Genomic DNA, 14,216 nt, shown 5'->3' with positions numbered 1-14,216 from the left:
TGTGTATTTTAGGTCCGAGCAACCCTTCTTTATCTGTTCAATAAACATAACTGATGAGCGAGAATAGGCAAAGGAAAATAAAGGGACCTAATAGTCAAGGGCAGTGACGTCACTTATATTTCAAAAACAATGTTCTCATAACTGCTGAAGATGATTAAAAAGCTTGTGGTTGGGGTAGTTACAGCGTGAGATTACATACTTATTCTGATAGCAACATTATTGTGCGCTGCAGCTTCTGTGGTTGCGTGTCGCTGTCTTTCAGAGCTGCAGAAACTGGAATGAGCCAAGAGGGAGCAGAGCGGGGTAGGCGACACTCAAACCCAGATCTGGAATTAAGCGTGTATTTATGATGGAGCTGCAAATCTTTGGAAGACACAAGCCTCTCTGAGAGGTAGTTTACTAAGTTCCAGCATAATGGTAGAAAAGGAAATGTAGTATATTAAGTAGGCTATTCCTCTATTCAATATGACTGTTTCACCCGGATACCATGCTACCATTCAATATTGTTTCTATACTAAATTATACAGTGACTTTCCTTCACTGGATAACATTGGAGACTCCAGTCCGCGTTTTCCATGTGAGGCGCGTTGGAGCCTGGTGGTGGATAATAGCTGGTGGAGCTTGCTCTCTCTCTCTCATGCCATGCTGGGCCAGAAGGGCTCCGGGAGACAAGCATTTACCCATATCCGGGTTTGAGGAAAGGAAAAAAGTTTCATTTAAACCCGGACGACAAACTTCAGCATGAAGCCTCACTGACCGCGCCAAAGCCGCGGCTGTCAGCAACGCATTTCACCGCCGATTTTTACAAGCATTACAGCGCTATAACATAGCTTCGTTTTTCCATTGAATATTTTTTTCCTGCTTGTGTTTTTCCTCTGTCTGTATTTTTTTTGTGTGATAGTGTTCTGTGCGTCGGTCAGTGTCCCTGTCTAAAATGTTCAAGTGACAATGGCTGCGCAAGTGGCATCAGCACCGACAATAACTAATAATAAGAATACGAAATTGTCTGGCAGTTTGGGTCAAGAGATACATTCAGGAGGAGGAAATATATCGAGACCTGGAGCAATGCTTGGAGCTGTTGATGGGACTAACACAATGAATAATGTTGATCACCACCACCGAAATGAGCTCAACATGGTCAATTCAACTTATTCTCCGAATAACAATTCTGACACACCGGAGAAGGAGAGTGGAAATAACGTCACTTCGTCAGATTCGACGACCTCACCGGGGGGGATGGAAACCAGGTTGATAGAGAACCATAAAGTGAAAAATGTTGGGAGCGGAGATCCCCCTCAGCACCTCACACCGCCGCAACAGCAGTCACAATTGAACCCGTTTCCTCAGCATCAGCAGCGCCAGATACAAAGTAAAAACAACAACAGCCAAGCGACAAGGGGAGAGGGTGAGAATCAGCATCACGGAGGAAAGGAGGGTGTTTTGGGTAGCCAGCCAGAGCAGCAGATGCTAAATAAAGGTGAGGGGGATCATACCTGTAAACCAGGGGAGCGGATGGGTGCTAGGTATGAACATTCCAACTTGGGACCAACGACCAACAACATCATCAGCCAGCCCCAGAGCGCGGGAGGAAACAGCGAGTTTAATAACTACTATGGCACTTCCAGAGTAGGGCCCTGCTATGATCAACATGGCGGACAACAAAGCACAGGGATGGGGATGATGCACTCTTCGGGACCCAACAACATGGACCCAGTGCACAACTCCCAAGAAGGGTACCACAACAGCCACTACAACCACTATTCTGGCTACCGGCAGGGCTACTGTGGCGCGGGCTATGGCATGATGGCCCCGTCCAGACAGGGCAGTAACATGCTGATTGGCCCTGGCAGCAACACTCCAGCTGGCCACGTCAAGGCTGCTATGGGAGCTGCTGCCTGCGGTTCTGGTGGAAGTGTTGGGGGCTTTCAGAGATTCCCAGGACAGAGTCAGCATCCTACCGGGGCCACCCCGACACTAAACCAATTACTGACGTCTCCAAGTCCAATGATGCGAGGTTATGGAAGTGGCTACCAAGACTATAACAGTCCCTCTGCACAACAACAAGATGGCATCGGCCTGGGAAAAGACATGACTTCTCAGTATGGCTCCACAACCCATGGCTGGCCAGGGCAACAGAGAAATCACCCGTCCATGAGTCCTGGAAACGGAGGGCAAGGTATCAGCAGACCACAGGTAAATACTAGTTTTACAAACTCAGCTGTACTCTGAGTCACACCTGTCATGCTTGTAGAGTTGTTGATATGTGTTATTACACAGAAACTAATAATCCCTCTCGACTTCACATAAATATGATGTTTGTCGGTGAATAATGCACTTCTAATATTAATCTTGCTGTAAAGTAATTGGAGAAGATAATACTGGCTGGTTTCAGATCTGCTCAAGGTGACTCTTGCGAGAAAAACAATAGCCTGCCAGTCACGTATTTGTGCAATACAGGCATTATTTCATAACAGAGATTTTACACAATTAATATAGGCTATTAGTCGTAAATAGGCTTGGGAACTAAATACAATTTTGAGCGTAAAGGCGCGTTAAACAGAATATTATTATAATTATTAATATGTATTTGGTTAAAATCGTTGCAATGCATTTACCTTGACTGTGTGTTGATTATTTCCGACACATATTTTAATTGAAGAGCTTTATTTGTGTAAGATATTACGCATTTACATTCTTTAATTAAAAACAATTATTTATGTTGGCGATTCGCCCTCTTGCGGACGTGGTTGCAGACACCTAGAAAAACGTTATTTGGAGGGACGCGCTGTATATGGTCTCGACGAATTAAAACGTTACACATTGATTAATATTGTTTTAAATTACAAATATGTGCAAATAATATCTTCAAAATATCATATATTTTAATTAGCAATCGATGTTTGCGCATATAGTATAGCCGCTCTGACTGTCGAAGGCGAGGCGTGTCTGTATCACGCTGTCCGCCTGGGTTATTTATCGGAAAGTAAGTAGGTTTTCTCTCCATTGCAAGGTTTGGGATTTGAATTGTGGAGGTAAAGTGGCTGTAAAACTCCCCAGACGACTCCCTCTAAGTTGACATCAAATCTGCCATCTGATTGGCTCTCCGTCTCCCCACAAGGTTGCTGAGCGCTGCTCATGTAAGAAGTGCTGAACCCTCTGTTCAGGCGCTTGACCCGGGGCATGGTGGGGGACGGGGCACGGACTATTCATACTGTTGCCTGTAGAACGCCATCTTCGAGGCTATAGAATAATGAAGAGTTGTATATATATACATTATGCCTTTGGGTTGTGTTGTCATGAATGGGTACATTGTCAAGGATGAACTCTGCTGAATATGACCCAGATATTTGACCCCAGGGCAAAGTGGAGGTGTGGCCTAGGTGTGCTCTTTCACTCTCTTCCAAACAAAACACGAGGCTACTTTTCTGTAGTTCCCAGGAATACCTGTGTGCATGGGGGATTTTGATGACATTTTTAATTGTAGTAGGTTTAGTAATTCCATAGTAATAATAGCCCATATTGTATAGCTTAGACATGTCATTCAACAGATCATAAATGATTTGTCTGAAGTAGTTTTAGTACAGTCATAAATTAGGACATTTGGATGACACCCTTTGTAATATTAATTAAATGGTTTTCATGCCACAAATAGTTATATTATATAGTGTATTTTGGATGCACAACAACCACAGTGCTAAGCATCTACAATACATCATACACATCTACATCATTGTCATGCTTTTAGTCTTACATAACTGTACACGAAAATAATTCAAAGTCATTTGTAAAATATTATGCCAGGTTTCAGAATAGCAATATAATGTATTTCTGTCAGGTTAGCGTTTTTCGTCATGAATCTTGGACTGGAGGCAGCTCTGCAGAGAAGTCACCAGCTGGCACAGCCACTAAGTCAAACAGTCTGATTTTAAACCAACCTTTAACCCTAACCTTAACCACACTGATAACCCTAATGCCTAAACCTAAGCTCATTTTTGTTTTCATGAATTTTTACACTATAGACATTTTTTCCTTGCAGCTGGACTATCTAAGGGGAAATCTCTCAGTTCTGCCTCCAGGTCAAGACTCGTGACATTAAACGGCAACCTGCTTATTTATGGCAATTTTCCGTGCCATCTAAACATTATGAACAGCGGTGGTTATAATCATAGTTAGTCATTGGAGGGTAATGATTGTATGTGATGCATACCATAGCCGAGCTGGGCAGCCATTAAGTTAATAAGCCTCTCCTTCAGCCTCAGAGAATAATAGCTTCCAAATTGTAATTGGTAAATAAATTGGAGCAATCATAGTTGGCCCTACTATTTAAAGACATCAGTGGGCTAAAGATGCACATTATAAGCATACATTTACAAGCAGAATAAATCTCTAGAGGATATCAACTAAATTAATCTCTTACTATTAAAATAATGTACAATATGTTTTGCACAGGTTGCATGCAGATGAACTTGGTGTTTACTTATAATGTATTTATTTTCATACTACAATGTATTTTATTTTGAACCCGGAGTAGAGATTGTTTTTAAAGTTGTTTCATATGAACAGAAATCCTGTATACATGTGGATAAACAGGTTTGTAATCGACTGGGAGAGGTTCCTCAGTCAGTGCACCTACAGGGGTTGTGTGTCCGGTCTAATGTGGATCCTCCGTTTGAACCATGATCTGGCTTTAAGCACCTCAAAGTCTCTGTGTGTCTGTGTGTCTGTGTGTGTGTGTGTTTGGTTAAACATGCTTCAATCACCTGTCGGCAGAATCTCCCTCTTTCAAGTTAATTTCCTCCCCACTGCCACTCTACAGGAGCAAGCACTGTGAGAACACTTTCCTCATTTAAAACAGACTGGGAGGTGAAGACACACACACACACACACACACACACACACACACACACACACACACACACACACACACACACACACACACACACACACACACACACACACACACACACACACACACACACACACACACACACACACACACAGAGTATAACTACAGGAAGGAGTTCAACCCCTAGTTGAAGCTACTCTTTCGTCCAAATTGCATTGTCCCAGATTTTCAATTACTCTGGCCTATTTGATTGAGGAAATGGACAGAGGATGAGAGAGAGAGTCCCTGTGATCAGTTAGTGGTCTGTCTGCTGCTGCACACTGTTTCTTAGTTTCTCATCAAATAGGTCAAATCATAACAAATCAAATCAAATTTTATTGTTCACATACACATGGTTAGCAGATGTCATTGTGAGTGTAGTGAAATGCTTGTGCTTCTAGTTCCGACAGTGCTGCAATATCTAACAAGTAATCTAACAATTCCCCAACAACTACCTAATACACACACATCTAAAGGGATGGATAAGAATATATACATATGAATATATGGATGAGCGATGACAGAGTGCCATAAGCAAGATGCAATAGATGGTAGAAAATACAGTATATACAGTGGGGGAAAAAAGTATTTGATCCCCTGCTGATTTTGTACGTTTGCCCACTTACAAAGGAATGATCAGTCTATAATTTTTATGGTAGGTTTATTTGAACAGTGAGAGACAGAATAACAAAAAAAAATCCAGAAAAACGCATGTCAAAAATGTTATAAAATGATTTGCATTTTAATGAGGGAAATAAGTATTTGACCCCTCTGCAAAACATGACTTAGTACTTGGTGGCAAAACCCTTGTTGGCAATCACAGAGGTCAGACGTTTCTTGTAGTTGGCCACCAGGTTTGCACACATCTCACGAGGGATTTTGTCCCACTCCTCTTTGCAGATCTTCTCCAAGTCATTAAGGTTTCGAGGCTGACGTTTGGCAACTCAAACCTTCAGCTCCCTCCACAGATTTTCTATGGGATTAAGGTCTGGAGACTGGCTAGGCCACTCCAGGACCTTAATGTGCTTATTCTTGAGCCACTCATTTGTTGCCTTGGCCGTGTGTTTTGGGTCATTGTCATGCTGGAATACCCATCCATGACCCATTTTCAATGCCCTGGCTGAGGGAAGGAGGTTCTCACCCAATATTTGACGGTACATGGCCCCATCCATCGTCCCTTTGATGCGGTGAAGTTGTCCTGTCCCCTTAGCAGAAAAACACCCCCAAAGCATAATGTTTCCACCTCCATGTTTGACGGTGGAAATGGTGTTCTTGGGGTCATAGGCAGCATTCCTCCTCCTCCAAACACGGCGAGTTGAGTTGATGCCAAAGCTCCATTTTGGTCTCATCTGACCACAACACTTTCACCAGTTGTCCTCTGAATCATTCAGATGTTCATTGGCAAACTTCTGACGGGCATGTATATGTATTCTTGAGCAGCGGGACCTTGCTGGCGCTGCAGGATTTCAGACCTTCACGGCGTAGTGTGTTACCAATTGTTTTCTTGGTGACTATGGTCCCAACTGGCTTGAGATCATTGACAAGATCCTCCCGTGTAGTTCTGGGCTGATTCCTCACCATTCTCATGATCATTGCAACCCCACGAGGTGAGATCTTGCATGGAGCCCCAGGCTGGGGGATATTGACAGTTCTTTTGTTTTTCTTCCATTTGCAAATAATCGCACCAAATGTTGTCACCTTCTCACCAAGCTGCTTGGCGATGGTCTTGTAGCCCATTCCAGCCTTGTGTAGGTCTACAATCTTGTCCCTGACATCCTTGGAGAGCTCTTTGGTCTTGGCCATGGTGGAGAGTTTGGAATCTGATTGATTGATTGCTTCTGTGGACAGGTGTCTTTTTTACAGGTAACAAGCTGCGGTTAGGAGCACTCCTTTTAAGAGTGTGCTCCTAATCTCATCTCGTTACCTGTATAAAAGACACCTGGGAGCCAGAAATCTTTCTGATTGAGGAGGGGGTCAAATACTTATTTCCCTCATTAAAATGCAAATCAATTTCTAACATTTCTGACATGCGTTTTTCTCGATATTTTTGTTGTTATTCTGTCTCTCACTGTTCAAATAAACCTACCATTAAAATTATAGACTGATCCTTTCTTTATCAGTGGGCAAACGTACAAAATCAGCAGGGGATCAAATACTTTCCCCCCCCCACTGTGCATATGAGATGAGTAATGTAAGATATGTAAACATTATTAAAGTGGCATTATTAAAGTGACGACTGATCAATTTATGAAAGTGGCCAATGATTTCAAGTCTGTATGTTGGCAGCAGCCTCTCTGAGTTAGTGATGGCTGTTTAACAGTGATGGCCTTGAGATAGAAGCTGTTTTTCAGTCTCTCGGTCACAGCTTTGATGCACCTGTACTGACCTCGCCTTCTGGATGGTAGCGGGGTGAACAGACAGTGGCTCGGGTGGTTGTTGTCCTTGATGATCTTTTTGGCCTTCCAATTCTGCCAGTAAAGAAACATACAAAAATGTTTGTTTTTTGTAAAATGAAACTGTTGTTGTAGTTTTAGTATTGACTGATTTTACACAGTGCTTATTATATTCTCTCAATCTAGTTCTGCCTTTTAGTCTTTCAAAAATGTCTTCACGTATTTACAGTAGTATAAGGGTAATGCACTGCAGTGTATATGTATGTGTGTGTGTGTGGGTGTGTGTGTGTGTGTGTGTGTGTGTGTGTGTGTGTGTGTGTGTGTGTGTGACAGCGCAGTGTGGAGCAGACAGAAGTAGCCTCGTCAGCACTGGTTCTCCAGCCTCAGCTCCTTCCCTTGCTCGTCCACGCTTTGTTCATGTTGCTTTGTTTTCATCTCAGGCTCTCCTAGCCTAGCGCTGATTAGGAACAACACAGTGAAATGTTCATTTGCTCTGTTGTTCCCGATAAGGGTCTGGCAGACGGCCAGGGTTTTCATCTTGCTGGATGAAACACAATGCTCATGACGGTAATTGGCAGCTAGATTATCCCGGGACTGCCCATGATTTTCTTAAAATGACAATTAATTTAGATTTGCCATAAAAAATTGACCAGTCGGATCGTCGACTATACGTATAGTTAGCTTGCTAATAAAATAATTGTAACTTTTTGTTCTGGCCTGTGATGCGCTCATAACATACAGAGTGCAAAAATGTGTTGAAGCAGAGCAGTTTTTTAGTTATTGAAAACCTGCATTGTTTTTGTTTGGCTTTTGGCTATTTGGAGTTCAGGATGCTAGTTTATTCCCAATCCCAAACTGCATGGTAATGCTGCACTACATGATTGAGGTAGTTCAAACCCGTAGCCTCTTTGTGTCCTAATGGATTTGTTATTTTGACGTGAACATTTCTACATGACTGATGGACATAACAGACGTCTGGATGACATTGATAGACAGGACATGGTGATATTCTGCCACCTAACCCTCCTCTCTGAGCATGGCCTTTATCAGTGGTAGCCAGTACACATTCTCAGGCTGTGGAGAGAACGAGAGTACATCACTAGGGCTGAGCTCCCTGTCATCCAGGACCGCTACACCAGGCGGGGTCAGAGGAAGGCCCTAACGATTGTCAAACACTCCATCCACCCAAGTCATAGACTGTTCTCTCTGCTACCACATGACAAGCATGGTACCGATGCACCAAGTCTGGAACCAACAGGACCCTGAACAGCTTCTATCCCCCAAACCATAAGACTGCTAAATAGTTAGTTAAATAGTTAACCAAATAGCTACCAGACTATCTGCATTGACCCTTTTTACACGAACTCTTTTGACTCATCAAATCAAAATCTAATTTTATTAGTCACATGCGCCGAATACAACAGGTGAAATGCTTACTTACGAGCCCCTAACCAACAATGCAGTTAAACATTTTTTGGATAAGAATAAGAGATAAAAGTAACAAGTAATTAAAGAGCCGCAGTAAAATAACAATAGCGAGACTATATACAGGGGGGTACCGTTACAGAGTCAATGTGCAGGGGCACCGGTTAGTTGAGGTAGTATGTACATGTAGGTAGAGTTATTAAAGTGACTATGCATAGATGACAACAGAGAGTAGCAGTGGTGTAAAGAGGGGATGAGGGTACTGCAAATAGTCTGGCTAGCCATTTGACTAGATGTTCAGGAGTCTTATGGCTTGCGGGTAGAAGCTGTTTAGAAGCCTCTTGGACCTAGACTTGGCGCTCTGGTACCGCTTGCCGTGAGGTAGCAGAGAGACCAGTCTATGACTAGGGTGGCTGGAGTCTTTGACAATTTTTAGGGCCTTCCTCTGACACCGCCTGGTATAGAGATCCTGGATGGCAGGAAGCTTGGCCCCAGTGATGTACTGTGCTGTTTGCACTACCCTCTGTAGTGCCTTGCGGTCGGTGACTGAGTAGTTGCCATACCAGGCAGTGATGCAACCACTCAGGAATTATTTTTATTTGTTCATCTTTATTTAACCAGGTAAGCTAGTTGAGAACAAGTTCTCATTTACAACTGCGACCTGGCCAAGATAAAGCAAAGCAGTGCGACACAAAAAACACAGAGTTACACATGGAATAAAGAAGCGTACAGTCAATAACACAATAGAAAAAAAGAAAGTCTATATACAGTGTGTGCAAATGGCATGAGGAGGTAAGGCAATAAATAGGCCATAGTAGCAAAGTAATTACAATTTAGCAGATTAACACTGGAGTGATAGATGAGCAGATGATGATGAGCAGATGACAGTGTATAAGTAGTGATACTGGTGTGCAAAAGAGCAGCAAAGTAAATAAAACAATATGGGAATGAGGTAGGTAGATTGGATGGGCTATTTACAGATGGACTATGTACAGCTGCAGTGATCGGTAAGCTGCTCAGATTGCTGATGTTTAAAGTTAGTGAGGGAAATGTAAGTCTCCAGCTTCAGCGATTTTTGCAATCCGTTCCAGTCACTGGCAGCAGAGAACTGGAAGTAAAGGTGGCCAAAGGAGGTGTTGGCTTTGGGGATGACCAGTGAGATACACCTGCTGGAGCGCGTGCTACGGGTGGGTGTTGTTATCGTGACCAGTGAGCTGAGATAAGGCGGAGCTTTACCTAGCATAGTGGGTCTGGCGACGAATATGTAGCGATGGCCAGCCGACTAGAGCATACAGGTCACAGTGGTGGGTGGTATAAGGCGCTTTGGTAACAAAGCTGATGGCACTGTGATAGACTGCATCCAATTTGCTGAGTAGAGTATTGGAAGCTATTTTGTAGATGACATCGCCGAAGTCGAGGATCGGTAGGATAGTCAGTTTTACTAGGGTAAGTTTGGCGGCGTGAGTGAAGGAGGCTTTGTTGTGAAATAGAAAGCCGGTTCTAGATTTAATTTTGGATTGGAGATGTTTGATATGAGTCTGGAAGGAGAGTTTACAGTCTAGCCAGACACATAGGTATTTGTAGTTGTCCACGTATTCTAGGTCAGAACCGTCCAGAGTAGTGATGCTAGTCGGGCGGGCGGGTGCGGGCAGCAAACGGTTGAAAAGCATACAATTGGTTTTGCTAGGGTGCTCTCAATTGTGCAGCTGTAGAACCTTTTGAGGATCTGAGGACCCATGCCAAATCTTTTCATTCTCCTGAGGGGGAATAGGTTTTGTCGTGCCCTCTTCACGACTATCTTGGTGTGCTTGGACATGTTAGCTTGTTGGTGATGTGGACGCCAACAAACTTGAATCTCTCAACCTGCTCCACTGCAGCCCCGTCAATGAGAATGGGGGCATGCTCGGTCCTCTTATTCCTGTAGTCCACAATCATCTCCTTTGTCTTGATCACGTTGAGAGAGAGGTTGTTGTCCTAGCACCACATGGCCCGGTCTATGTCCTCCTCCCTATAGGCTGTCTCGCGATGTCGGTGATCAGGCCTACCACTGTAGTGTCATCTGCAAATTTAATGATGGTGTTGGAGTCGTGCCTGGCCATGCAGTCATGAGTGAACAGGGAGTACAGGAGGGGACTGAGCACGCATCCCTGAGGGGCCCCTTTGTTGAGGATCAGCGTGGCGGATGTGTTGTTACCTACCCTTACTACCTGGGGGCGGCCCGTCAGAAAGTCTAGGATCCAGTTGCAGAGGGAGGTGTTTAGTTCCAGGGTCCTTAGCTTATTGATGAGCTTTGAGGGCACTATGGAGTTGAACGCTGAAATGTAGTCAATAAATAACATTCTCACATAGGTGTTCCTTTTGTCCAGGTGGGAAAGAGCAGTGTGGAGTGCAATAGAGATTGCATCATCTGTGGATCTGTTGGGGCGGAATGCAAATTGGAGTGGGTCTAGGGTTTCTGGGATGATGGTGTTGATGTGAGCCTTGACCAGCCTTTCAAAGCACTTCATGGCTACAGACATGAGTGCTACGGGTCGGAAGTCATTTAGGCAGGTTACCTTAGTGTCCTTGGGCACAGGGACTATGGTGGTCTGCTTAAAACATGTTGGTATTACAGACTCGGATAGGGAGAGGTTGAAAATGTCAGTGAAGACACTTGCCAGTTGGTCAGCGCATGCTCGCTGTACACGTCCTGGTAATCCGTCTGGCCCTGCAGCCTTGTGAATGTTGACCTGTTTAAAGGTCTTACTCACATCGGCTGCGGAGAACGTGATCACACAGTCTTCTGGAACAGCTGGTGATCTCATGCATGTTTCAGTGTTATTGGCCTCGATGCAAGCATAGAAGTAGTTTAGCTCATCTGGTAGACTCGTGTCACTGGGCAGCTCTCGGCTGTGCTTCCCTTTGTAGTCTGTAATGGTTTGCAAGCCCTGCACATCTGACGAGCGTAAGAGCCGGTGTAGTACGATTCGATCTTAGTCCTGTATTGACGGTTTGCCTGTTTTATGGTTCGTCGGAGGGCATAGCGGGATTTCTTATAAGCTTCCGAGTTAGAGTCCCGTTCCTTGAAAGCGTCAGCTCTAGCCTTTAGCTCAGTGTGGATGTTGCCTGTAATCCATGGTTCTGGTTGGGGTATGTACGTACGGTCACTGTGGGGACGACGTCATCAATGCACTTATTGACGAAGCCAATGAATGATGTGGTGTACTCCTCAATGCCATCGGAGGAATCCCGGAACATGTTCCAGTCTGTGATAGAAAAACAGTCCTGTTATTTAGCATCTGCTTCCTCTGACCACTTTTTTATTGATCAAGTCACTGGTGCTTCCTGCTTTAATTTTAGCTTGTAAGCAGGAATCAGGAGGATAGAATTATGGTCAGATTTGCCAAATGGAGGGCGAGGGAAAGCTTTGTATGCGTCTCTGTGTGTGGAGTAAAGGTGGTCGAGAGTTCTTTTTCCTCTGGTTGCACATTTAACATGCTGATAGAAATTTGGTAAAACGGATTTAAGTTTCGCTGCATTAAAGTCCCTGGCTACTAGGAGCGTTGCCTCTGGGTGAGCGTTTCCTTGTCTGCTTATGGCGGAATACAGCTCATTCAATGCTGTCTTAGTGCCAGTCTCTGACTGTGGTGGTATGTAAACAGCTACAAATAATACAGATTAAAACTCTCTCGGTGGGTAGTGTGGTCTACAGCTCATCAGCTTATAATGCGTTGCTGCTACTGTTTATTATCTGTCACTTTACCCCTACCTATGTACACATCTACCTCAATTACCTCGTACCCCTGCACGTTGTTACTCATTGTGTATTTATTCCTTGTGTGATTTTTCTATTATTTCTCTATTTTCTTTCTCTCTGCATTGTTGGGAAGGGCCGGTAAGTAAGCATTTCACTGTTAGTCTACACCTGTTGTTTATGAAGCATGTGGTTCCTGGGCTGGATCAGAAGCCTGCCTTGGCTGACTCGTCTGTCTGTCTGTCTGTCTGTCTGTCTGTCTGTCTGTCTGTCTGTCTGTCTGTCTGTCTGTCTGTCTGTCTGTCTGTCTGTCTGTCTGTCTGTCTGTCTGTCTGTCTGTCTGTCTGTCTGTCTGTCTGTCTGTCTGTCTGTCTGTCTGTCTGTCTGAGGCATCAGGGAAGCTCTGTTCAGAGCACCCAGCCTAGCTTCTCTCTCTCTGGTTATTTCTCACAGCAGGGGTGTGAAGATGGCCACGCAGAGTGTCTTTTCTGGGGAGAGAGAGAGAGTGAGGCAATCTGAGAAATATGGAAATATAGCAGCGGGCAGTAGCAGAATTTGAACACAGTCACACAAGGCTACTGAGTCATGGGGCTGACTTCAGAGAGGGAGAGAGGGAGAAAGAGAGAAAGTTATGAGCAGGGGAAATATTCAAGTATTTAGAGCCCTCCATCTGAAACTTGCCCCAGCCTCTCCAAGAAGGTAAATGAAAGGGATGGAAACACAGTATGGGTTTAGGAGCAGAGTGGTTGGTCAGATGATTTCTGCCTGCCCGTGGGTTTCCCTCCCTCTCTGGTACCCTGGAGCTATCGTATTCCCCTCAAACAGTGGTGTGCCGTTTGTGTGGGGCAGGCTGGCTGGCGGAGCGGGAGGGCTGGGCAGGGAGCCAGGCTGGCAGGCAGCCCTTTGGTGGCCTCTTTCACCTCCCACAATCCCTCTGACCTTCACACATGCAAATTAGCCACGTGCAGACAGTGAATGGGAGGAGAGCTTTCCCCCCCTCCTCTTAGAGGAAAAGGGATCTCTCTTTCTCAATTCAATTTTATTTTCAATTTAAGGGCTTTATTGGCATGGGAAACATATGTTTACATTGCCAAAGCAAGTGAAATAGATAATAAACAAAAGTGAAATAAATAATAAAAAATGTACAGTAAACATTACAGTCACAAAAGTTCCAAAAGAATAAAGACATGTCAAATGTCATATTATGTCTATATACAGTGTTGTAATGATGTGCAAATAGTTAAAGTACAAATGGGAAAATAAATCAACATAAATATATGTTGCATTTACAATGGTGTTTGTTTTTCACTGGTTTCCCTTTTCTTGGGTTTGTTTTCAAATTCTTTGAGGATCTGTGTAATCTGAGGGAAATATGTGTCTCTAATATGGTCATACATTTGGCAGGAGGTTAGGAAGTGCAGCTCAGTTCCCACCTCATTTTGTGGGCAGTGTAGTGTGCACATAGCCTGTCTTCTCTTGAGAGCCATGTCTGCCTTCAGGGGCCTTTCTCAATAGCAAGGCTATGGTCACTGAGTCTTTACATAGTCAAAGCTTTCCTTAAGTTTGGGTCAGTCACAGTGGTCAGGTATTCTGCCACTGTGTACTCTCTGTTTAGGGTCATATAGCATTCTAGTTTGCTGTTTTTGTGTCAAATAATTATATTTTTGTTTTGTCATGATTTGGTTGGGTCTAATTGTGTTGCTGTCCTGGGGCTCTGTGGGGTCTGTTTGTGTTTGTGAACAGAGCCACAGGACCAGCTTGCTTAGGGGCTCTTCTCCAG

General features: G+C 44.1%; 1 protein-coding gene across 1 annotated transcript in view; it reads left to right on the top strand.

The window, feature by feature from the left end:
* Nucleotides 1-603: 603 nt before the first annotated feature.
* LOC106575065 (AT-rich interactive domain-containing protein 1B) overlaps nucleotides 604-14,216 on the top strand; it is a 304,921-nt gene continuing 291,308 nt past the window's right edge. The window contains exon 1 of the mRNA XM_045714993.1: nucleotides 604-2,193. Within this exon, the coding sequence (XP_045570949.1) occupies nucleotides 949-2,193 (1,245 nt within the window). The 5' untranslated portion in view covers nucleotides 604-948. The remainder of the gene's footprint in view (nucleotides 2,194-14,216) is intronic.

Source organism: Salmo salar, chromosome ssa01 (genome assembly GCF_905237065.1).
Source record: "Salmo salar chromosome ssa01, Ssal_v3.1, whole genome shotgun sequence".
NCBI lineage: Eukaryota > Metazoa > Chordata > Actinopteri > Salmoniformes > Salmonidae > Salmo > Salmo salar.
Note: the sequence above shows the minus strand (reverse complement) of the source record. Positions and strands in the feature narration are given on the sequence as shown.